We start from the raw sequence: 26,046 nt of genomic DNA on the forward strand, positions 1-26,046 counted from the left end.
CTTGGTCAACTCCTCTGAGCCCTCAAAGGCTGATCTCTCCATCGGTAAGGCACCATTCTAATACGTGACAGTGTTCAAATGTAATGCAAAAAAAAAAAATTCTTCCCTTTTCCCTTTTCCCATTCATGCATCTTTCTAAAACACACGCACACATATATCACTGACCCAATTACCATACTTTTTTAAAATACTGCCCTAAATATTAGTATTGTAGAGTTTCCCATCTGACCTCTATTTCCCCCTACAACTGCAAAACCTCAAGTCACTTAGTATCCTTGACTAACCTCTACCGACAACGGAATTACCTACAAGTCTTCAAACCTGAAGAGTGAAGAAAACATATGGGTGGAAATAAGCAGTTCAGCACTGAGAACAACAGCTGTCAGATATCTTCGGTACGTAATTTCATTTATTCACAACCTCTCATTCTCAACTGGACTCCTTCTTAGACACATTTGAAAATATTTGGCTCCATGACACAAGAGGAAAACCAAGCTCCACGTGAAATCTTCAATAAGGACCAAAAAAATCGCTGCTCGGCGGCACCAACTCCCGTGTGTAACTCTGAGGATGGGAGCTGTGGGTCTCAGGCTCAAAGGACAGGGAGGAAACATTTTTTAAAAAGAACTTGATTTAAGTTGGATCTAGCTAATAACCTCTGCCAATGGAGTTGGCTTTTAAAACTATACCTTCCCTGCAATCTGTTTATGTTTTGTTTTGTTTTAAGATTTTATTTATTCCTGAGAGACACAGAGAGAGGCAGAGACACAGGCAGAGGGAGAAGCAGGCTCCATGCAGGGAGCCCGACAAGGGACTCGATCCCAGGACTCCAGGATCACGCCCTGGGCTGAAGGCGGCGCTAAACCGCTGAGCCACCCAGGCTGCCCAACTGCAGTCTGGTTTTTTGGGGGCTTTGGGGGGTTTTTTGCAATCTGTTTTAAACAAGAATTTTCAACCTGTGTCAGGGCTAGGTTTTCTTTCTTTGCAAGTTGAGTTCATGGGCAGGCGCAGGGCACAGGAATGGGTGGTAAAAGTGTCAACCAGGCCATGAACCAGACTGTGGCCAAACCAGAGAGAGAGGAAAAGGCGAGGTTTGAAGGTCTCTTTAAAAGCCTTCAAGGGGGGACACCTGGGTTGCTCATCGGTTGAGCCTTTGCCTTCAGCCCAGGGTGTGACCCCGGGGTCCCGGGATCGAGTCCCGCGTCGGGCTCCCTGCATGGAGCCTGCTTCTCCCTCTGACTGTGTCTCTGCCTCTCTCTCTGTGTCTCTCATGAATAAATAAAATCTTTAAAAAAAAAAAGTTGTTAAAAAAAAATCTTCAAGGAAGCTCACTGAGAAAATGCAAAACAACGACATAGTAATTTTCGGCTGATGGCTACTAATGATGACTGTGGCCATGATGAGTTAGAGCACCTCAAACAAAGGAACAGGTTATATATAATATATAATAATATAATACAGGGTTTTGTGTAAGTTTTTTTTTAAGTTTATTTATTTATTTATTTATTTATTTATTTATTTATTTATTTGAGAAAGTGAGAGAGAGAGCAGGGAGCTGGGGGAGGGAGAAGCAGACTCTCCACTGGGCAGGGAGCCCGATGTGGGGCTCGACCCCATGACCCCCAAGATCGTGACCTGAGCTAAAAGCAGACACTTCAAATGCCTGAGCCTCCCGGGCATCCCTTGTGCAGGTTCTTCTCTCTCTATCATCCCAAGTGTGAAGCTTAGTGACTTAACAACTTAGGCTCTGGAGCCAGACTACCTGCCTTCAATCCCAGCCTGTGTTCCTGACATGTCTGTAAACTCAGCCACTCCACGCCTGTGTTCTCCAGTGACACCATCTCAGAGGATGTTCTGAGGACTAGCAAGTGAATGAGCACGTGTCACATATATGGAAGCGTGCCTGGTACCCTGGTAACGTGACCTATTGTCACTTCCCATCATCATCATCATCATCATTGGGTGACGCTAGATCTTCTCTGGGTGCCGATCAAGTTCACAGAATTTTAACTTCCATTAGAGTTTACACATATACACACACACACACACAGATTTCCTCAATGAATATCCAACTTGGAAGGGAAAGAGACATGTCAGAATGGTTACTTCCACGCGGAGCCATGAACGACAGAGGAGGATGTCACTTCTAACCCTGGGACAGCACAAAGACAAGCCATAAGGACTCCCAGGTCCGTGATGGGTGGCTTTGACAAGTCATTTAACCTTGAGGAACAGCTTCCTTTCTCATCTGTAGGAGACTGCCTGCTGCTTCTTCTCTCTGCGACACTCCCTCCGTGTCCTGCCTCTCCCCGCCCCCGGCTGCCACATGCTCCCCAACTCTCTCCACCAGATCTTGTAGATCTCAGTTGAAGTCTTTCAACCTCCGGCCCTCCCCTGTCCGAGGTCAGACTAGGTCTCCATGCCGTGCAGTCACATAGCATTTCTCCACGATGTCCCCGGTGCCTAGATCTCACGTACAGATACCTGGTGTATAGACGCTCAGCAAGTACTGGAGGGATGCAGCGACGGAGGGAAGGGATAATAATGTCTACCTCTCTTCCCTCGTAAGATGGAGTAAGACGTCAAGGTGAAAACACACACCGTAAAAATGCTTTACAAATGCAAACTATTACGGGTTGAATTTGAGAAGCCTGAGAGTCTTCAGTGGAGGCCAGCAGAAGGGGGGAAAGTAACCCGATGAAGGTGCATCATTTCTTGGACTTTTTTTTTTTTTTTTATGATAGTCACACAGAGAGAGAGAGAGAGAGAGGCAGAGACACAGGCAGAGGGAGAAGCAGGCTCCATGCACCGGGAGCCCGACGTGGGATTCGATCCCGGGTCTCCAGGATCGCGCCCTGGGCCAAAGGCAGGCGCCAAACCGCTGCGCCACCCAGGGATCCCCCCATTTCTTGGACTTTGTAAACATCTAGAAACACAACAGGCAAGACTGCAGAATGGGGTTAGCTGGCCTGACCCCAGGGTCAGGTCAGCGCAGAGTTAGGCCAAGGAAGAGCAAGGACCAGCGGGTGAAATGGAAACAGCAGGTGGTATCTCGTCCGGAGCAGATAGGGGCTGCGGCCCAGGAAAGTCACTCACAGCAGGTGAGTGGGCATCACCCATAGACAGGCAGCGTCTATGGACCACGCTGAACGTGTCCATGAATTTGGAAGAAGAAAAATTACATCTTAACTTCACTAAGTCTAACTGCAATTTACCCTTCCCTCCCACTAATAAACCACAGTAGACTCGTAGGACCACTTAGCAGAATCTGGGACTTGGTCACCAAAAAAGAATCTCTGAGCAAAGATTTTTTTTGTTCATGACATTACAATTTTAGATCCCGGAAACATATTTTACTGTCACGGTTACCTTGGAATTATGGTAGGTTTTTGATCCACCACTAAATCTTGTCATTGAATTAGCTTTTTTAAAAAAAGCACATATGGAGGGGCACCCGGGGGGCTCAGCGGTTGAGCGTCTGCCTTCAGCTCAGGGTGTGACCCCGGGGTCCCGGGATCGAGTCCTGCGTCGGGCTCCCTGCAGGGAGCCTGCTTCTCCCTCTGCCTGTGTTTCTGCCTCTCTCTTTGTCTCTGTCTCTATGAATAAATAAATAAAATCTTTTTTAAAAAACAAATAAAAAGCACATCTGTAGAGGGCGACCTGGGGGCTCAGTCAGTGAAGCATCTGACTCTTGATTTCAGCTCAGGTCAGGATCCCAGGATCCCAGGATCGAGCCCCATGTCAGGCTTCGTGCTCAGGGCCGTCTGCTTGGGATTCTCTCTCCCTCTCCCTCCACCCCTTCCCCTGCTCGTGTTCTCTCTCTCTCTCTCTCTAAAATAAATAAATACATAAAATCTTTAAGGGAAAAAAAAAAGCACATACATATAGCTCCATGTAAATTTAACATTTTCATGATTTATTCCAGCATAACTGGCTTCCTTTGCGGCCGCAGGTATATTATTTGATACATTTAAAAATTATTCTGTCCATAGGCTCCAGCAAACAAAGCAGTCCAGGGCATGAAAGACATTAAGGGCCCTTGGCCCTAAGAGGGTCCCTGAAGGGCAGAGACAAGCCACCTGCAGTCATAGACAAAGTGCCTGTGACCCAACAAAAGGGTGAGAGTAACTCTTTGGGGTTTTGCAACAAGTATAGAGAAAAACCGGAGGAGCATTTCACTAACTCAAGGATGAGCTGACGCCCTAAGATGGCAAACGGGCCAATTACGTAGCAGAAACAGAAGCGCCGAACAACCCCAAAACGTGTGGGGCCCAAGGACTTGTCACTGAATGCACGGCTCAGGTTGGGCACTGCTGGCGGTGACGGACACCTCAGGGAAGGGGACGGTCCGGCGGGGGATGCACGAAGCTCCATATCTGACCCCAAGCAGAGGATTTGACCCCAAACATCCAGGGACAGGTGTAAGTACCTGGAGGGCAGGTTCCTCCTGGGAAAGCAAAGGACAGCTGCTAGGACGCCGGGGATGGGACAGGAGGCAATCATTCCTGGGGCAGAGGCTCCGCTGGAGGCCGAGCCCGGGCTGCCCGACATGAGCCCGACACGAGCCCGAGACGCGGCGCCGGGCGGGATGTGGTGATTTGGAGGCCCCGGAACCTCAGGCTGCTTCCTAGGAAGGTGCGCGGTACCGGCCGGCCAGGGCCTCGCCTCCGGGTTCGGGGTGCCGCGTCCTCTACACATGGTCCTCCCCCCCTCCCCCGGTGCTTTCATTCAGATTCTGATACGTTAGTTTTTGTTTGTTTTTCCAGTTTATGTAAAAGGATTCTGGTAGCATGAGCTACAAAGCCCTTTAGGACTTCATCTGGGGCAACTCCTAACCCAGTGCCCGTCCTTAGCTCTTCTGAGGCAGAAAAGAGAGAAAGGAGTAACTTTTTTAGGATTTTTTTTTTCTCTTTTGTTTTCAAAGAGTTTAAATCAAAAAGGACTGCACTGGGGGAAAAGACTTTCATTAAAAGGACCAGAGAAGAGTGAATAAAGCTGGTTATTACTCAATTCAATCAACTTTTAACATGAAAACTAATTTAGCATTGGCCTTCTCACTCGCAATGAGTAAACAGGGCAATTTTCACATTGTTTCAAATTACACTGCAGCTGTAATATCTGGCAACATTATTTGGGTAAATGAGCCAAGAACAGACTTCTAAAAGATTAATACAGTGTTACTGTATCATGACATCATTTATAGGAACCACCCGCACGCCCGCACGTTCATTTCAATATGATTTCTGAAAAAAAGGCTCCGCCAGCTTTCAGCCGGGCCAAGCACCACCCTTCCCCACTCGGGTGCGCATGACGGCTTCCTGGACCACAGGGAGAATATCCAAAACTGTAAAGACTAATCAAATCAGTCAATATTTGCCCAATATCAAGCTCTGACCAGTTATCACTGGACAACATTTCCCGACTCACCTCTGTGGAGGAGAATCCTTCAAATCTGAAATGTCATCACGGAAACAGCCTACTAGCTACACTGACCCCCTTGACACTCTAGGCCCCGTGAGGCCCCCGGAAAACGTCTGCTGAATATTTCCTGATGAACCGACTTTAAAATTCAAGCCGTTGACTTCAGGTGCTCATGAGTAATAGTGAGTCAAATGTGATTCCTTACAAGTAATTTTTTTTTTTAATTTGGCACGAGGAATAAGCCAAGTCCTGGCATCAATTCAGGAACAAGAAGTCATACCATGGAATTCAAGTCAAGTAAGAAAGTCCTTATGTAAGTCATGGAAGAGAAAGTCCCCGAAATGAAGCAAGCACCTCTCGCACAGGGATCCACACACAATCCACGTGCTGGCCGAGTCATGGGAGGTAAATTTCATAAAACACTTTTAAAATTTTGAAAAAAAATTTTTAAGATTTATTTATTTGAGAGGGAGAGAGAGAGAGAGAGAGAGAGAGAGAGAGAGAGAGCACCTGTGAGCAGGGTGAGCAGCAGAGGGAGTAGAGAAAATCCTCAAGCGGACTCCCCACTGGGTGCAGAGCCCGACACAGACTCCCCAGGACCCCAGGTCGCCCCAATCAAGAGCCGCTTAACCAACTGAGCCGCCCAGGTGCCCCTCATAAACCACCTCCAATCAAGACGCCAACGCAGGCAGTGTCGGAGGCCATTGGTTCCCGCAGCCGAAGTGAAAAGCCTTGATTCCAAGACCAAACTGCTGAGCACCTTGGCATTTATGAGAAACAGCAAGACTTTTAAAAAGGGGGAAAAAAAAAGAAAAAAAAAAAGAAATAGCAAGACTGATCTAAGTGCTAGAAGATTCCATGACAATAGTTCTTGGGGCCAATAATCGCCCCAATCTGGGAAGTTTACCCTTCAGTACAATCGAAGTAACTCCCAAAACCTTAAACCATCACAGACGCTTAAGAAAGAGCTAAACAGGGGATGCCCGGGTGGTGCAGTGGTTTGGCGCCTGCCTTTGGCCCAGGGCGCTATCCTGGAGACCCGGGATCGAATCCCACGTCGGGCTCCCTGCCTGAAGCCTGCTTCTTCAGCCTTTTGTGTCTCTGCCTCTCTCTCTATGTCTATCATAAATAAATAAAAATAAATTTTAAAAAAAAGAAAGAAAGAGCTAAACAAAATGAAGATTTTATTTCAGGTGGAAACAGCAGCTGCTGCCCTCTGGTCTCAGTGTCACACAAGAAACGACCCTCCTTAGTCCTATTTCTCACCCACTCCCTACTTCAGCCCACGGCACACAGACACTCTACGGCGGCAGGAGGAAGATTGGAAAATCCAATATTTTTAACATGAGAATGTGTTTCGAGGGCCAGCAGGGAGGCTCTGGCTGTGTTTCTTGCCTCTACAGAGTCTTGATTTCCTCATTTCTGAAGTGAAATAATAACAAACGTTGTGCAGCTTGTTGTAATCACAGAAACACACACCGCAGAGTCGTATTATGTTTGCATTCGGTGACAGAAATGCCAACTACACGGGTGCCACAGAGGGGGTCCCCATGTGGACTTAAGATGGACCCTCTACTGCACTAAACGGGATGCTGGCATGAAAAGGTCTCACTTTTTCACGAAATTGGCTCCTCGCTGCAAGTCAGCTATTAATTCATTCAACAAATATGTGCCGATTGCTCCCCTAGGCCCTTGGTGATGCTGCGGTGAACAAGGGCAGCAGAGGCCGTGGAGGTAACACTAAGTCAGCCGAGAAGGGTGGACGTTGAGGTATTTTAGGGACAACCGTGACTGCATTCACTTTTCACCCTCGGGACCTGCCTTTTAAGTTTAAATCCTACTCCCTGTGCAAGATGAGACTTGGAAGTGAATTTAAAACATAGATGCTTAAGGACGCCACGGAGGCCTCAGAGTAGCCGATGCCACTCTTTGCACGCTGTCACTAGGAAGCTAAAGACGCAAAAAAAAAAAAAAAAAAAAAGGAAGCTAAAGACGCGCTGGATGGGTGGAGGCTAGAGCACGAGTCCCGGGACGGTGCCCTCCAGCTTTCGCGGCCTTACACTTTCCTGTTCCCAAACACGTTTTCTCGGGTACCTGTTCCGGCGGTCGGCTTAGGTACGTAAAATGCTCCCACTGCACCCACGAGGAAGTCAAGGCTGGGGTGCTAGGTGACTAACAGAGCGATACAACCAGTAGATGCTAAAACTACAAGCCTCAAGATTTTTCCTTTTTCTTTTTTTTTTAAAGGGCTGGGGGGGGGGGGGCAGAGCGTGGCAACTTGAGCAGAGTGAAAGCAACCGTGACAGCCTAAGTGATTTTCCATGTAGTGTCTACCCAGAGCCGACATCCACGGGAGGAGCTCAAATTAAAGGCATCGCTGTGGGCGTAAGCACCCAAGGGACGGGCCCTCTGGAGGGCCCGTCTGGGGTCACAGTCCAGCTCCGCCACACACTAGCCGCGCACCTGTGAGCATGTTATGTGACCGGCCAATGCCCAAACACCCTCATCTGCAAAAAATACCAGGAAAATGAGAGCAACCGAACGTCCTGCCAGGAGGATTAAATGAGTAGATACTTGGAAAGGGGCCCTGAGAGCACCTGGCAAGTCGTGAAAGGAAACGTGATAGACACACCTAAACACACGCACACAGACTGCTGGCGGCCGCTTCTATGTGGATTGTTCACTCTCAAGACCCCACGCAGGCTGTCAAGATCATGCAGCCCCTAAGTGTGAGCCCAGTTGTGTCTCATTCCAAACCCCATCCTTCCCATGAGCCTTTCGGAGAACATGTCACAGAATAATAGCTTCAAGAAAACCATTTTTCCCCTGTCCAGCCACCTCTGTTCAACCTTCTCGGACTTCATCAACCCAGAGATTGATTGATTGATTGATTGATTGACTGATATTCTGACTCCTTAAAGCATGCCCAGGCTGGACTCCCCACCCGTGCACGCTTGCCCCGTGGCTGCTTCACTTCCTCTATTGCTAAATCTGCCGAGTACGCGTCCCTCATCTGCTCAACCCGATATTTTGAGCGCCGGTTATGGACAAGACTCTGAGCAAGAGGAGGTATGAAATGAGGCCAGGCAATAGGTTTACAAATAGGGACGCCTGGGTGGCTCAGGGCCTGATCCCAGGGTCAAGGGATCCGGTCCCGCGTCGGGCTCCCTGCATGGAGCCTGCTTCTCCCTCTGCCTGTGTCTCTGCCTCTCTCTCTCTCTGTATGCCTTTCATGAATAAATAAATAAAATCTTTAAAAAAAATAACTTTACAAATACTTTTTGTTTGTATTGTTTCCAGGAACATTTATATATATATATATAAATATATATATTCATTCAGATGATATATATATCATATTGAATATTGAATATATCATATTGAATATATATGATATATATATTCAGGGATATATATATATATATATAAAATGCTCCCCCAAAAGGCCAGCATATGCACGTAGCAGCTCTGCTGAATGACCAAGTGAAATAATCACAACACCGGCCACCTAGAGTTTAAGAATCTGGAAGAGGAGCGGCAGTTGGCTATAACGGCTTCAATACTCAAATATTCAAGTCTAGACCTGGGCCCTTTGGTTTCGTCTTATTTTGCTTTTCTTAGCCTGGCGCCTTCCCAGAGGGCATGGGTAGGCCAAATGGCAACCGTGACATCACCCACCCGGGGACGCGGACTGCCCCCCGCCCCCGGGCTCTGCATGTGGAGGATGGAGACCACACAGCACCCAGTGGGGAGTCTGGGCTCACGAGGGAGTTTCTCTCTTCTACCCAAATCCCAAGAACCGACACAAGGACCAACAGAAGACCTTTATGAGAAAGCGGAGGGACCCATTATCATAAAAGTGCTGGGCTCCACGAAAGGATCCCAAAGCCACAAGGCACAGCAACTGGAGCTGATACAGGGGACCCCAAGAACATCCCGGAACACCCGGAGCCACAGTCGCACACGCCTGCAAGCAGACGTGCCCACGCTCCCAAGCCACCAACGCCGGGAGCTAATGTCACCAACTCTTCACCACGCTTCCGGAAGCACAGTGACTCTGGGAATCTTCTCGTCAAAACCTAACGTTGTATCCTCGCCGGGATCTTTCCTAGCGGAGAATCCACCCTGTCCAAGCTCAGAGCAATGAAATCACTACCACACACACCAAAGGAAGCTTTGATCATTTGATCATTTTTGATCAACAAAAGCAAAATTTTTGTTGCAATTTTTAAAAACGTTAATGCCAAACACCTTGCCAGCGTCCTCAGAACATGACCCTGAAATCCAGCCTCTTGCAGAGTCTTCAGAGACTCCAAGTCACAAAACAAAATCCTCGGCGTTTTAACACTCTCTTCAATACCGTCCAAACCCTTAGCTTCCACTAAGGAATGACGGCGACTTCGCCCGCGACCCGCCGCGCACGGACGCCCTCCTGGCTGCGGCCTCCGGAGCAGTCGAGTCACAGTCAAGTTCCCGACAGCATCACACGGCCGCGTGGATAATTTCCAAATAAAAGTCCAAGTAATCAACTAAAAGAGCGACTGTAAAACCCAGTCATTCCGAAAGCAGACTTCCCAGAAACCATAAACCAGGTAGTGCTCTTCGCCTGCGGTCGGAGCAGGCCTACGAGGGCGTTTAGCGCACCCCATAACGAGGTTTCTCCAAGGCAGAGACACTGGACCTGGTCCCAGAAGGACTTACTTCAGGAGAATGAAGTCAGTAAAAAGAACGTTGAAGTGATTGAGGGAGACTTTGTTACATCAGAATAAAGGGTGGGGAGGTGGTGGGGTGGGGGTTGGGGTGGGAAGTGGTGATGGGGGTGGGGTGGGGGTGGGGAGGTGGGGTAGGGGTTGGGGTGGGGGATGATGGGGTAGGGATGGTAATGGGGACAGTGGGGGGGGGTGGTGATGGTGATGGTGGTGGGATGGGGTAGGGTGGGGAAGTGGGGGGATAGGGGTGGGGGTGGGGGGATGGTAGTGGGGGCGGTGGAGGGTGGGGGTGGTGAAGGTGGGATGGAATGGGGGTTGGGTGGGGGTGGTGATGGTGGTGGGATGCGGTTGGGGTGGGGAGGTAAGGGGGTAGGGGTGGGGGTGGTGATGGGGGTGGGGTGGGGGTGGGAGGATGGTAGTGGGGTGGTGGTCAGGGAGTGGGGAGGTGGGGGGCGGGGGTTTTAATTTCACAACCATTCCTTTTGTACAGCACAGTGGGGAGACGTGCTCCCTCGAGCCCGGGGACCCCCCAGCAGGCCGCGGCGCCCCATACCTGAGCCCGCGCCCCACGCCCCCCCACCCCTCTGTGCCCCCCACGGGACCACTCCTCTAGAATAACTTTACTTATTATTCAGAGGTTTTCTCGGGTGACCCGAATGACGCATAATAGTCATGTGACCCTACAGGTAAACCAGCAAGGGGAAAATCACGTTACCAATAAAACTTTAAGATATTAATTGAAATGTTTAATAAATCATCGTTTCGTTTGCGTTTTAATTGAAACTGCTTCATGGAAATACTGAGAAAAACATACCACCAAGGATACAGTTTGCTCACTGCTTGGTCATCAAATATGTAGTAAGAACCGCAGGAGGACAGCGCGGTAAAGAAAACGGGTCCGGTTCATGCCCCAAGGAAGCTAAAGAATAACGGACTCAAAAGAAACACGCAAGAAATCGATAAGGCCGTAAAAATGAGTTAAAGAAACAAACAGCAAAGAGTCCACAAGTAAAATAAAATCAAGAAAACAAATAAATCAAGGCTTCCATTATGTTCTTGATATACGATAGCTCAACAAATATTTACCGAAGGGATAAAGGAACGAAGGAATGAAGAAAAGAATGAACGGACAAACACGCCCTGGGATCACTTCTGTGGCCACCGCCTCCGCCTGCAATGTCCGTTTGTCGAAATGCTCCGAATCTTTAAAAAAGAAGACGCTGTCGGGGGGCAGCCCGGGGCCCGGGGGGCCGGCGCCGCGCCCGCCCCAACCTGGACGGAGCCTGCGGCTTCCCGAGGGGAGGCAGGAACACTCCTGAGCGTGGCCCAATACAGGAAATCTCTAAAGATCCAAGTGAGTGTTTTGATGATCCTCCTTTAGAACAAATGTGGGGGATCCCTGGGTGGCGCAGCGGTTTGGTGCCTGCCTTTGACCCAGGGCGCGATCCTGGAGTCCCGGGATCCAGTCCCGGGATCGAGTCCCGCATCCGGCTCTCCGCAGGGAGCCTGCTTCTCCTTCTGCCTGTGTCTCTGCCTCTCTCTCTCTGTGTCTCTCATAAATAAATAAATAAATCTTTAAAAAATAAAAATAAAAAAATAAAACAAATGTGGACGGAAAAAGGGAGGCAGAGAAGGGAAGGAGGGAGGGAAGGCAGGAAAGAAAGGGGGCTCCCACCATCCCATCCTTTCATCCAACGGAATCCCCTGCCGTTCCAATTCTTCGTCCCAGCAGCGGACAAGGCCATGGAATTAAGGAGATTAGCGAATCCTGCCACGGGAATCCCACACACAAGCAGGCCGACCGAAACAGACCGGCTGGAAAATACACAGGATCGACGCAGGCGTTAGCAGATTGCAGGGTTGCTATCAGGAAACGGTGGGTCCCTTAACACGGGGCAACGCTGCGGTTCTTTACATCTTGAATTTCATGTTATAAATCAAGGAGGAAATTCCATCCGCCACCCTTTGTCCACGAGAAAATTTAGTCACAAAACATCTGATAGACAGTTGAGGAATTTTTGCAGCATTCAGTCTATTATCCTAGATTTGATTCACGAGGGTCCTTTAGTTTTTGGATTTGGGAAACGGGGCACGATAAGGACACAAAACCATCACCATGAAGTATTTCGTCCTTACCTAACTCCTGCTCGTTTCACTCTGAGCATTTGGATAGATCTTTTTTTTTTTTTAATAAAACAAAAAAGCGGGCTCCAAGGACACTTGAATGTATTTAGCTTTGAAATTCCTGTTGCAAATTTCAAGGTGCAAAGTGTGATCCATGGCTAATCGCTCACGTTGTCACCAAAACGTGTCCTAAAGTTGACTCTCCAGGCCCGGTGCTCCGTACCTCCCCGTTGGTTTCCTCCTCATGCCCGTTTGAGGTCTACCTAGAAAACAACAACGAGACCCAAACTGTACCCCAGAGCCCGGGGCAACTCGCAGCCCAGTAACGATGCTGGTCGCTGTTGGCGCTGCACCCCTGCTGGGCGGAGGGCACGAGGGGGCGGGGACACGGCACCCCAGCTTCTGTCCCCGCAGCTCACGGCATCTCCAGCCATTGCCCCTGCAGGGTCCCAGGTAAAGCCGGCCTGTGCCCTACACTCCAGGGAGGCGCTGCGGAAACTAGGGGGCTGTGCACCCCGCGCCCTCGGGAGAGCGGAAGCACGGGGCTGGGAGGGTTCCTGGGACACCGCCCGGGCCTCAGCCTTCTGTCCTGTAAGCTGACCTCGAAAGACCTCCTCGACGTCCCTCTGCTAGGACCAGGGCCGCCCGCGGGCTCTGACACTTGCCCTCTTTTGTTTTAGCTAATGCACCTCCGCTTACCCCACGCCCCCACCCCCAGCCACGCTGACACGGATCACGCTCTTTCTGCTCTTTCTACATGCCCCCTGCACCCGCACCCCTTCAGCCTATTTGTGTGTGTGTATCGGGGGGGGGTCCTCACTTATTTATGCCACTGAGCCGTCTCCGTGTCCAAGCAAATAAATAACGGAGTCTGTGTCGTATAAAAACACCATGTTTGTCAGCGGAAACAATGAGACAAAGCAACAAGGCCCCGTGCGTTAAGCCTCACACGCAAACTGACCTGATTCTGTGACGGCACCTCCCATGCCCGCTTTCCCCCTGAGCAGGCAAGGAGACAAAAGGCAAATTTTAACGTATCTCTGCAAAGCTTAAATAACGCATCACACGGCGGCAGGGCGACGGGTCCCCTGGAGATGTTAACGGGCTGAAATCGTTTCGCGGGACTCTCCTTTTATGTCTGCAGACCCCGATGCACAAGGAGCTCCTGGATTCCGCCAGGATCAAAAAGGAGCTGTCTCCCTGTGAGGCGTTTGGAGCTGTTGGCTGGCTGGTGCATCCAGGGGTGAGGAAGGTGGGAGCAAGGAGTATTCTTAGGTCTTTTCGGTATCCCACAGCCGTGCTGTGCTTGGGATGGGGACACGTGGGCAGGGAGTTCTTACTCACGCATTTTTTGTTCACCTTTTCCTGCAAGATTTCGAAAGAGAAAGAGAATTCCGATCTTTTGGAATTGACTATCAGAAGCCTGCCAGGCAGCCCACTCCAGACTTGGCAATCAGAGAAATATGCACAAAGCTACCTTGTGCAGAAACTCGGAACCTCTCAGATTTCAGTTCAGATACAGAAAAGACACTCGCTGTTAGCATTTTCCCAGGGTCACGGCCAAACTTTTCCTTCTACCTGCTCACAGCCCGTTGGAGAAGCGAGGTTCCTCCCTGAGCCTTTATAACTACTAAAGAGATACATGAGGAGCTTGGACAAAATACCAAAAATATGGTTTCAAGATAAATAAAGCAATGATGTTGCTAATCCACCGAACTCAGTCAGATGATGGAAAAGTAAAGGAACTGGTGGGACTTCCGTCTTGGCCGCCTTAAAATCCTTGCCTACTCGGGTCCCGAGTTGCCAGTATCACTTGTGCTCATGAACAGCCTTAGTCAATGAATGGGATAAAGGCAGGAATCCAAAGCTTTCGGATGGTATCTTTTTAGGTTCTTAAAATACATGGGTTTATGTGAGAATAGCTCCCAAAGAATCTGGTATATGGGCTACGTTTGTCTTAAAAGTTACCTTTATGCTTGTTCCATTGTCAGTTCAGATGTTTAAAGGGTTCAATTTATTTATTTATTTATTTATTTTAGGGGGATCCCTGGGTGGCTCAGCGGTTTGGCGCCTGCCTTTGGCCCAGGGCATGACCCTGGAGTCCCGGAATCGAGTCCTGCGTTGGGCTCCCTGCATGGAGCCTGCTTCTCCCTCCTCCTGTGTCTCTGCCTCTCTCTCTCTCTCTCTCTCTCTATATATATATATATATATCATAAATAAATAAATAAATCTTTAAAAAAAAGAATATTTATTTTAAAGGGTTCAATTTAAAGAGCAATGATCATTGGAATAAACCAACATTATCTAAAGAGTCCTTTCAGCTTTTTAAATACCCAAAGTTATCATATTTCCCCTCCAAAATGACATAAATGCACATATACAAAACTCCAGATATTATACGAAGGCAATTTAGTGTATCCGTGCTTCCATTTTAATCTTCTAAATTATTTCAGTAACTTGAGGGTCCAGGAAGCCAAGTGCCTCTGGAAAACACTAAGTGTGAATCCATAGGACGTCTGTGAAAAGGGCGGCGGGAAGAGAATTCACAGACCTTGGTCCGTTGGGACACTTTCGGCTGTAAACTAAACAAACCCGCCAACCTGCCTCGGTCAGTATGAATCTGTGTCACCTCATACCATGAAAAGCCCAAAGCGGGTGGGCTCCAGCGTCGGATGGCCCCATAGCTCAGCAGGTCCTGACATCATGGTCGGGGGCCGGGGGCGGGCGCAGCAAGAAGCCTGCAGCTGCTCCAGGATCGCAGACAGACCAGAGGCTGAGAGACAACCTCCTGTGTCTTTCTTAGAAGCAAAGAAACACTTCCGGGAAGTCTCCCCGACTTTGGCCGCGTCCGTGCTGCGACAATCCCTGGCAAGGAACAAAGGAACGCCGCCACAGCTGGCTGCGTAGGAAAGACGCGCCTCAAGGAGCCCCCAGATGAGCAGGGTGGCACAGGGCGGCCCGCGTGTCACCGAGTCGACCACGCCAAGCAGCATACGGAGAACACACCTGCCTTCCCGGGCTTGCTTTCTGCAAACGCCCTGCTGCAGGTGAACATCAAAGCCAGACCTGAAACTACGCACCAAGCTCCTGTCATGGCCGGGGGCCCAGTGCATCCGACTGGGGAGGGCCCTGTGCGCGGCACAGGCGAACAGGCCCGTGGCCAGTGCTGCTCTCCCCAGCACGGCGCCTGCAGCCAGACGGGGGCTGTCGTAGAAACAGACACCTGGGCTTCAACCGTTGCATTCAGCACTTTGTTCTTTGGGTTGTGTTTTTGTTTGTTTGTCGTTATGTTTCGTTTTTGCTAAACGTGAAGACGCCTGCCTGGTGACATGACCGGGGACAGCAGAGGAGCACAGTGGAGGGCGAGCAGAAGGGACGCCGCGGTCCCTGAGGATGCCCGCACACAGCACCAAACCCCAAGTCTTTCCTTGGCCGGGGAGACCCTCCCGATCTGGTCCCGTGACCTCTCAGTGCCTCCCCCGCCCTCCACTCCATCCCCGTCGGGTCTCTGCCCAGATGTCACCCTCTCAGTGAGACCATCTAATGCAGAGCGTATCCCCACCCCGAACGTCCCCTATCTCAACGGCCCTGCTTCCTGTTTCTCTGCAGCTATCTGACACAGGTATTTCTCTTTCTTTTTTTTTTTTTCAAGACTCCACCCCCTAGAGCAAAAGTTCCCTGAAGACAGGGATCCCCAAGAGCTAGAAAAGCATCTGACACGTAATAGGTGCTCAATAAATATTCGCTGCATGGAAGAGTGGAGAGAACAGGAAACCATAGCAGGAAAAAAATACACCCAAGCCGTTAGGTATTCCCCGAAAGGACACCACAGCCTAAGAGAAGGAGACCAAGACTTAACCACAAGGAAGTAGTTTCATCAAGCAGTAGGCTTTCCTTTTTTTTTTTTTTTTTTTTTTTTTAGATTTTATTTATTCCTGAGAGAGAGAGAGGCAGAGACCCAGGCAGAGGGAGAAGCAGGCTCCATGCAGGGAGCCCGACATGGGACTCGATCCCGGGACCCCGGGGTCACGCCCTGGGCCGAAGGCAGACGCTCAACCGCTGAGCCACCCAGGGATCCCGTTTCCTTTCTTTCTTAAAGTCAAATGTGAAAATAATCACACCGCCACTGGGCATATTCATTTCCACTGATCCAGCTAATAAAGAAAATCCATTTTAAAAACATAGTGTATCGAGTTATTTGTACAAGGTAAGCGCAAGAGGAATTGCATAAAATTATTATTTTTTAAATAATAAATTTGTTTTTTATTGGTGTTCAATTAAAAGTATTTTGTTAAAATTCATACTCGATGCCCGACAATCACAAAATGCAGGCAAACTTTTTCTCTTCCCTCGTCTCCCTTTTTTTTTTTTTTTTTTTAAATAAGAAACTAGTTTAGGACGGCAGAGGCGCTGGGCCTGTCGGGAGCGCAGTCCTAGTACCTCCTGCCTTACACTGACAGCGCATCAGTAACATCTCTAAATGCATCTGCGGCTCGGTTTCCCTGACAGCCAGCAGCATGCTTCTGCTTTTGTCCAGAGAAAGAAGTGAAGCCGTGAAGTTAGGTTTAATGATTCCGTCTACGCGGATTCTCAGAGGAGCAACTCGGGCCGACTCCGTAGTTTCTTTTCCACCCTGGATCCAGGCAGTGCCCCCACCCTGAGCACAGCACGGAAAGGCCGTGACCTGCTGCGGGGTCTCCAGGCGCTCAGGTTCCTGCAGCCACCAAGGCCCGTGCATCGGCCGCCCGGCCCTACCTGGCTACTGACACTCGGATGCCAGGGAACCCGAAGGCATCTTGGACTAGAGGCCACAGGGGCCCGCGCAATCCCAGATCAAGATGGGCAGGCGCTTTGTTGGCATTCTCACCTCCATGCTCCCTTCCGCTACCAATCTCAGGAAATCCTAAGGTTTTAAATCCCGGGACCCAGGGCACAAGTGCACGGCTTCTCCAGCCTGCAGAGAAGCATGACAGAGATTTTCAGATTAGGGTCAGCCTACAATAGGTCTTTATTCTGCAGCTCCTATATGAAATTTAAGAATTTAACAGGCTCCATGCAAACGAATATTTCATTCTTGTTTCATAGTATAATAAAAAAGTCCTTTTCATTGGGAGGTTTGAGTGAAACCTAAGAGTCCGGCGTCTGATTCCACCGGGACACCACAACCAGGGTCTCTTGGAAGCGTTCGTTCCCTCGCACGCACAGCACGGGGCCCAGCGACGTGCCCACCCCCACGACGCTGGTGGGTCCAATCGCAGACCGCCAATACGACCTAAAACAGGACCAATCTTGGCCCTAGAACACTTTGGAATCAGAGGGAAAACCTCACTTAGTTACTTTGGACTTGCAGGAACTAGGTTTACGTAGACAAAGAATTCCGCCCCGAAAGCCAGGACAAAAAGCCGCCCTCTCGTGTCAACTTCCTACTTAAGCCCATAGATTTCGGGCTCGGGGATGTTTTATGTTATTCCCAAACCATCGTCATTTTTCCTGACGACACAGTAAAAAATCGTTCTGGAGATAATGCAGTTGAAAGGGTCACGTTTTATCCATCTCCCGAAAGCGAGGCCGTCTGGCTGGCCCAAGACAAGCCTTCCGAGGACAAGGAGGTTCACATCTTCCGGTATAAGTATCTTCAAGTCTTTCCCATGTTACGGTTTACGTTCACACGCGTCCATCCGGAGGCTCAAGGCAGGGGCTGCTGGTTTACAGGCGGAGACGTCGGCTGAAGCCCTCAGCAGCTTCGTTGCAAGGTACTAAGGCTCCGAACACAGCCGCGGTTCTGTCCTCTGTGGGGAAAACCCACAGTGGGCGATGCCTCAGGGCCTTTGCACATGCAATCTCCTCCGTCCGAGAGGCTTTTAGCCAAAACATGTCCACGGTCTCCAGGCACCACATCCCTCGGTCTTCGTGTCTTCTCCATCAGGTCCTCTGGGAGCCTCCAAGCTGGGCTCCATCAGTCCTCCGACATTTTATTTCTCCGTCCTGCTTTACAGTTCCCCACAGCACTGAAAACTACGTGCACTACACAGGTTGCTTTTTTATCTTGTTTGTCATCTTCTGCTACAAGAATACAAGCTCTGTGAAGGCAGAGGCTTTCTTCCTTGACCCTGGTGTCCACTGCTGTATCCCCAGGGTCGGGGAAATTCACGTGTAAACATCCACTGGTAAGGCAGTGACCTGCTCTGATGCTGGAAGAAAAGTGGACCTGGGGGCACCTGGGTGGCTCACCTTCAGCCCAGGGCGTGACCCCGGGGTCCTGGGATCGAGTCCTGCGTCGGGCTCCCTGCATGGACCCTGCTTCTCCCTCTGCCTGGGTCTCTGCCTCTCTCTGGGTCTCTCACAAATGAATGAATGAATGAATGAATGAATGAATGAATGAATGAAATCTTTTTTTAAAAACTTCAGATTTAAAAAAAAATAAAAAATTAAAAAAATTAAAAACTTCAGATTTTATAAGAGCTGTGAAGAGAGCTCTTGCACATCCTCCACCCAGCTTTCTCTAATATTAACGTCTTATCTAGTGATGGCGTCTTTACCAACAGTAAGAAGTGACCGTCAGTACGAGACCATGAACTCAAGCAGTTTACTCCCGCCGACCGTTCGGTCACCCGCCTACGTACTCCCCCCCCATCACGGACGGCCCTTCAGGAGTCCCTGGCTTTCCGCGGGCTGGAGTGGTAGGTGAGGCCGGGGCACCGTCTCTCCCCGTCCACGTCCCACGTGTCCTGTGTGAGTCACTAGCAGCCCACACCCAGGGCGCTTTTACCCACGTTTGCATCGCGTGCTGACTCTCGGGATCTAATTCCTACAAAAACGCAGCTCCGCTTTCAACTGTTCGCCAAGGCAAGGTGAGGCCTACGAAGTGTAGGCGGTTTGTCCCAGAAACGCAATCAGCCATCAGCCACGTATTAGGATTATTTCTGTGGACCGGGGGGCGGGGCGGGGGGCGGGGGGGGGCGGCGAGTAGGCCGAGCGTGGTCACAGAAACGGAAAAAGTAGAGGCCGGAAGATTAAAATATTTCCCCAACAGAGCAGAATAAAACAGCAAGTGAATCGAACCCAAGAATAATCCCCTACTCTGCGTCTTTGGCAACGACCCAATTTCTTGATTGTTGCAACTGGGCGATACCATTTGTTCCATCAATTGTGTTTCCTCAGTGGCATTTATTTAACGGGCTTTAGAAAGGAAACAAAAACGTGTGGCCAAGGCTGTTAATTGTCCCCAAGTTTTTCCTTTATAACGGAATCCTCGACGTAGACCAATGGCTCAGAATAAAGACCCAGTGCAAGGGCCCTCAGAGCACCATGCGCTGTGCCTGAACCCCGGACACCAAATGTGAGCGGGAGTTCTGCCTCAGCGCTAGGGCTAGTACTGCCCCGAAGGCCCAAGTCCACTGAGGACGGGAGCCCGCACCTGCAGGCCACACGGACCCTAAACTTCGGATAAAGAATCCACGGTTCAGGGATGTTAAAGAACCTACAGAGAATAAATAAAACCTTTAAAAAATAATAATAGGGCAGACCCAGTGGCTCAGCGATTTAGCACCGCCTTCAGCCCAGGGTGTGATCCTGGAGACCTGGGATCGAGTCCCATGTCAGGCTCCCTGCATGGAGCCTGCTTCTCTCTCTCTCTCTCTCTCTCTCTCTGTATCTCTAGTAAATAAATAAAAAATCTTTTAAAAAAATAATAATAAAGAACCTACAGAATTTCTAAGTAGCCAAGTGGAGAAGCCAAGGGTGAAACCACGTCTGATGGAAAGTGTAGGGTCGGGCAGCCCGGGTGGCTCAGCGGTTTAGCGCCGCCATTCGCCCAGGTCGTGACCCCAGGGTCCCGGGATCAAGTCTTGGGTCAGGCTGCCCGCATGGAGCCTGCTTCTCCCTCTACCTGGGTCTCTGCCTCTCTCTTTGGGTCTCTCATGAATAAATAAATAAAATCTTTAAAAAAAATAAAGTGTAGGGTCGCCTAATAAAATGCCAGAAATAAAGTTAGGTTTGAATTTCAGATAAAAGAACGGACCGATACTAAAAATCTTGTTATTTACTTGAAACTCGGATCCAACAGACACCTTGTGTTTTTATTTGCTGAGCCGGGCAGACCGAGTCCAACCACAGAGCAGAGGTACCTCGCCGCCGGCCAGTCACCCGGACGGAGCACATCCCCGCACACAGCGCGTGTGGCCGGAGGGGACCAGGCAGGACTCAGCCACGGCGACAGGCACACGCAGCGGCCGGGCAACAGACTGAGGGACACTCTATTCCCCAGGATTCCAGGGAGTCGGGGGCAGCCCAGACCGAGGACTGTCCGGGGAGGGAAGCGGGGCGGCGAGAAGGCGTGGGGTCATCGAGCTCTGGGACGCAGCGGGGAGAGAGGCCCGCGGCGGCAGGGTGCAGAGGTCACAGGCCGAGGGCGAACACGGACACTGTTTGCTCCATGGCTGATGCTACTTTTCTGCTAAAAAAAAAAAAAAAAGAAAAAAAAAAAATCCGTGGTGCTGATGCTCCTGGGTGGGTCAGTTCTCCAAGAAACCACGTGTAGCTTTGAGTACAAGAAGCAAGACGGCAGGGCCGGCCGCGGGGCTCTAAGGGGGGCCAGGCACCTACTCACATGGACCAGAAGGAAAGGGGGCATCCAAAAAAACAAAAATAAAATAAAATAATATAAAAATTTAAAAAAAGGGGGACATCCAACATCACAACCACCCATGTCCTTGTATTTAGAGAGCTCGTGCTCCAGAGCCACGCAACAGCTTTCAGACCCAACTAGCCATGACAACCGCCCAGAAGAACACCGAAAGCAAGGACGTCAAGGACGGGCTTTGGGCCCAGGACTCTTTTTTTTTTTTTTTTAAACTTCTGATATGATTCTGGTAAGTACACAGGTTGGGTCATTCTGGCATCTTGAGGAACTTCTCCCACCAGCCCCAGCAGCTCTTGCCCCTCCCTTGGCCCTGATACTTGCAGGTGACTTCTAAAAGGCTGCATTGCACGGACGCCCGGGGGGCTCAGGGGTGGAGCGTCTGCCTTGGGCCCAGGCCGTGACCCCGGGGTCCCGGGATCGAGTCCCGCGTAGGGCTCCCTGCATGGAGCCTGCTTCTCCCTCTGCCTATGTCTCTGCCTTTCTCTCTGGGTCTCTTGTGGATAAATAAATAAAATCTTTAAAATAAATAAAAGGTTGTATTGCAAAGAAAAATTCATCAGGCTATTTGCTGCACATTTTTCGTGACCTTTCTTCACTAAATGGCATTGCCCCCCACAGGGCACCAAACCCATTCTTTCTTGAGCTTACTTCCAGGAAGCCAGCCGCAGGCTCTCCATTGCTCTTGCACTCGTCATTGCCTCGTTTCAGAATTCCACTTCCAGAGGAACAAATATGAGCATTCTATCAAGTTGCCATGGTGTTGTTTTTTTTTTCTTTTTTCTTTCTTTTTTTTTTTTTTTTTTGCTCTCCTTTCTGGAACATTTTTTTATATACAGAATAAAATATCTGACAGCACTCCCAACGACTCCGAATTATCCCACAGGAGACATTTGGCAGTTACCATCCACAAAAATTACATTTTCAAAAAATTTGTCACAGCAGACAAGGAGAAGCATGACAGTGATTTCTGCACGACTCAAAACATCAAGGGGGAGGGGGAGAAAAATCTCTGAATTATCAATTTTATCCCTATAAGGTGCTCGGGTAATAAATACTCACAATCCCAAATGGCTTCACACACGAGGGGACTCACTTATCTGCATTAGTTTCTTAGCAGGGACGTCTGAACTGGAACGCGGTGGAACAGAAACAGATGTGCAATCCGTGCACGCAGATAACAATTCTTCACTTGCCTGCTTATCGCTGACAGATGAGGAAGTCCGTTCATTAAGGAAGCGGAGCTCGCCCTGCTGGAACACGGCCAGGTCCCAGGTACCCGCTGGCCCTGACTTTAACTGAATTTTCCCGATTTCAAAAGGACGAAAGTAAAATGCACTGAAAAAGCCAAATACAAGGTCTGAGAATGGATGAGCCGGCCCAACTGGCTCATCCGAAGGAGACTGTGCCCCTTCCATCAGCTCTAGTCCATTTACACCCAGAAGTGAGCTGCTTCGTTCCCTTTTTTTCTTAAATTTCTCGCCGATTCTTTTTTTTTTAATAAATTAATTTTTTATTGTTCAATTTACCAACATACAGAATAACACCCAGTGCTCATCCCGTCAAGTGTCCTCCTCAGTGCCCGTCACCCACTCACCCCCACCCCCCGCCCACCTCCCCTTCCACCACCCCTAGTTCGTTTCCCAGAGTTAGGAGTCTTTATGTTCTGTCTCCCTTCCTGATATTTCCCAACATTTCTTCTCCCTTCCCTTATATTCCCTTTCACTATTATTTATATTCCCCAAATGAATGAGAACATATAATGTTTGTCCTTCTCCGATTGACTTACTTCACTCAGCATAATACCCTCCAGTTCCATCCACGTTGAAGCAAATGGTGGGTATTTGTCATTTCTAATGGCTGAGGAATATTCCATTGTATACATAAACCACATCTTCTTTATCCATCATCTTTCGATGGACACCGAGGCTCCTTCCACAGTTTGGCTATTGTGGACATTGCTGCTAGAAACATCGGGGTGCAGGTGTCCCGGCGTTTCATTGCATCTGAATCTTTGGGGTAAATCCCCAGCAGTGCAGTTGCTGGGTCGTAGGGCAGGTCTATTTTTAACTCTGAGGAACCTCCACACAGTTTTCCAGAGTGGCTGCACCAGTTCACATTCCCACCAACAGTGCAGGAGGGTTCCCTTTTCTCCACATCCTCTCCAACATTTGTGGTTTCCTGCCTTGTTAATTTTCCCCATTCTCACTGGTGTGAGGTGGGATCTCATTGTGGTTTTGATTTGTATTTCCCTGATGGCAAGTGATGCAGAGCATTTTCTCATGTGCATGTTGGCCATGTCCATGTCTTCCTCTGTGAGATTTCTCTTCATGTCTTTTGCCCATTTCATGATTGGATTGTTTGGTTCTTTGCTGTTGAGTTTAATAAGTTCTTTATACATCTCGGAAACTAGCCCTTTATCTGATACGTCATTTGCAAATATCTTCTCCCATTCTGTAGGTTGTCTTGTAGTTTGTTGACCGTTTCCTTCGCTGTGCAGAAGCTTCTTATCTTGATGAAGTCCCAATAGTTCATGTTTGCTTTTGTTTCTTTTGCCTTCATAGATGTCTTTTGCAAGAAGTTACTGTGGCCGAGTTCAAAAAGGGTGTTGCCTGTGTTCTCCTCTAGGATTTGGATGGACTCTTGTCTCACATTTAGATCTCTCATCCATTTTGAGTTTATCTTTGTGTGTGGTGCAAGAGAGTGGTCCAGTTTCATTCTTCTGCATGTGGATGTCCAATTTTCCCAGCACCATTTATTGAAGAGACTGTCTTTCTTCCAGTGGATAGTCTTTCCTCCTTTATCGAATATTAGATGACCGTACATTTCAGGGTCCACTTCTGGATTCTCTATTCTGTTCCATTGATCTATGTGTCTGTTTTTGTGCCAGGACCACACTGTCTTAATGACCACAGCTTTGTAGTACAACCTGAAATCTGGCATTGTGATGCCCCCAGCTATGGTTTTCTTTTTTAAAATTCCCCTGGCTATTTGGGGTCTTTTCTGATTCCACACAAATCTTAAAATAATTTGTTCCAACTCTCTGAAGAAAGTCCATGGTAGGACTTGCATAGGGATTGATAGGGATTGCATTAAACGTGTAAATTGCCCTGGGTAACATGGACATTTTCACAATATTCATTCTGCCAATCCATGAGCATGGAATATTTTTCCATCTCTTTGTGTCTTCCTCTATCTCTTTCAGAAGTGTTCTATAGTTTTAAGGGTATAGATCCTTTACCTCTTTGGTTAGGTTTATTCCTACGTATCTTATGCTTTTGGGTGCAATTGTAAATGGGACTGACTCCTTAATTTCTCTTTCTTCAGTCTCATTGTTAGTGTATAGAAATGCCATTGATTTCTGGGCATTGATTTTGTATCCTGCCACGCTACCAAATTGCTGTATGAGCCGGTTCTTCATGCGAGTTCCATCCTGTTCCCAAGCTCATGAAGTCGAGGCTCAGGGAGTTCTGGTCGACCGCAAGCAACCCCCGGCTGTACTTAGAACGGGCCTGGAGGACAGCACGCAGAGCACGGCCGGCCGGAAGGAGGGTGTCGGCCCCAACACACAGGCGCGCCCCTGCCTGCCTCAACACCACACCCCGTCTCCTCCTCCTGCTTCGCTGCAAATTGCAGAGGATGCCGCGGCCCCGGGCCCAGACATCAGGCCGAACTGCTCGTCCCCTTTGCCCCCTTCCTCTCCCGCCACCCACACCTGCCCTGACTTGCACGGTGAGCACCAAGGACTCTCGGTGACCACAAGGCAGATCCCGGTGGGGAGCACCTGCGGCCGGAGGCCTTTTCTCTTCTTCCACCCGCGGCCGAGCGTTGTCCCCACCACGACACCCTGCATCCAAGATCTCCAACCGCCTTCAGGACCCGAGTCCACTGGCTGCTTCCAGCTGGTTCTTTGTCTCCATGGCAGCATGTGACAATCGTGTGCTCCCCTTCCCCCTTGAGAACTTGTCTTCCAGGAGCTTCTGAGACTCCACCCTCCCGGCCATCCATCGAGATGTCCGACGTCTGTACCCCGGCTCCTCGGCAGGTCCGCCTCCCACTCACCCTCCGAGTGACGTGGCCCTTGGCGTTGCTTACTGCTTGCCTGTTCCCTGGCAGGTCCCACCCATCGTCACGGGCTCAAGTGCCAGGTGCACAGCGACGACCTACACTCCTTTACCTCCAAGCTCCAGCTTCTCACGACTATTAGAATTACCTGGTGGACAATCCTATGAGAAACTTCCACTGACTGAGCTAAAACCCAAAGCCTTCCCTTCCTCACAACACTTGCTCCTCCTATGACACGTCCTAGACGAGTGAGAAGTACTACCTCCCGCTCTGTGGTCACGTTGGGTGTCACCTGCAAACCACACCCCTCTGTCTCCCTGCAGGCAATCAACCTCACGCTCCATTGATTTTAACCCCTAAGTCTCTAAGTGCGCACATTTGCCCCAATCCCCTCGAAGACTCTGGTTTGGGCCACCGTCCTCAGCGGCCCAGATAACTCTCCGCCCCCTAGTCTCCCCGACTCGGAGCTGGCCCCTTCCCTCCACTCCTTCCTCTGTGCCGCAGGCCCCGGGGTCTTAATCCTGGCCACGCACCAGAACCACCTGCTTTAAAATACACACCCAGACGCCGCACGTGTGTGGACAGGGACCTGCACCTATGTAGACAGGCCACACGCTCCGCTAACGGTGGTTCCATAGGTTTGGAGTGGGATTCAGATATCTGTGTTATTAAGATCTCCATAAGGTGGTTATGACGTGCAGCCAAAATTGAAAATCAATCAAAGTGATTTTTCCCAACCCATGAGGGCCCTTCACGGTCAAACTACGCTTGATTTCTTTTTTTTAATTGGTTTCAGAGGTAGAATTTAGCGATTCATCAGTTGCATATAACACACCGTGCTCGCTACATCACGTGTCCTCCTTCATGCCCATGACCCGGTTACCCTGTCCCTCACCCCCTCTGCTCCAGCAACCCTCAGTTTGCTTCCTATGATTAAGTGTCTCTTATGATCTGCCTCTGTCTCAATTTTCATTTTATTTTCCGTCCCTCCCCCTATGTCCATCTCTTTTGTTTCTTAAATTCCACATACGAGTGAGATCATACGGTATTTGTCTTTCCCTGATTGACTTACTCCACTCCGCATAATAC

General features: G+C 49.5%; 1 protein-coding gene across 34 annotated transcripts in view; it reads right to left on the bottom strand.

The window, feature by feature from the left end:
- The window catches only part of LIMCH1 (LIM and calponin homology domains 1), a 300,514-nt gene that overhangs the window by 249,435 nt on the left and 25,033 nt on the right, over nucleotides 1–26,046 (bottom strand). For 4 of the 34 annotated variants that reach the window (XM_072749137.1, XM_072749146.1, XM_072749125.1 and 1 more), the window contains exon 2: nucleotides 12,267–12,513. The exons of 25 other annotated variants lie outside the window; for them this stretch is intronic. Coding sequence is in view for 2 of the 9 variants with exons in the window: in XM_072749123.1 (XP_072605224.1) it covers nucleotides 11,806–11,808 (3 nt within the window). In the remaining 7 variants the exon portion in view is untranslated. Of the gene's footprint in view, nucleotides 1–11,216; nucleotides 12,514–26,046 lie in introns of all 34 variants that reach the window. 5 more of the 34 variants (XM_072749138.1, XM_072749141.1, XM_072749123.1 and 2 more) reach the window with 3 other exon arrangements.

This window comes from Vulpes vulpes, chromosome 2 (genome assembly GCF_048418805.1).
Source record: "Vulpes vulpes isolate BD-2025 chromosome 2, VulVul3, whole genome shotgun sequence".
Classification (NCBI taxonomy): Eukaryota; Metazoa; Chordata; class Mammalia; order Carnivora; family Canidae; genus Vulpes; species Vulpes vulpes.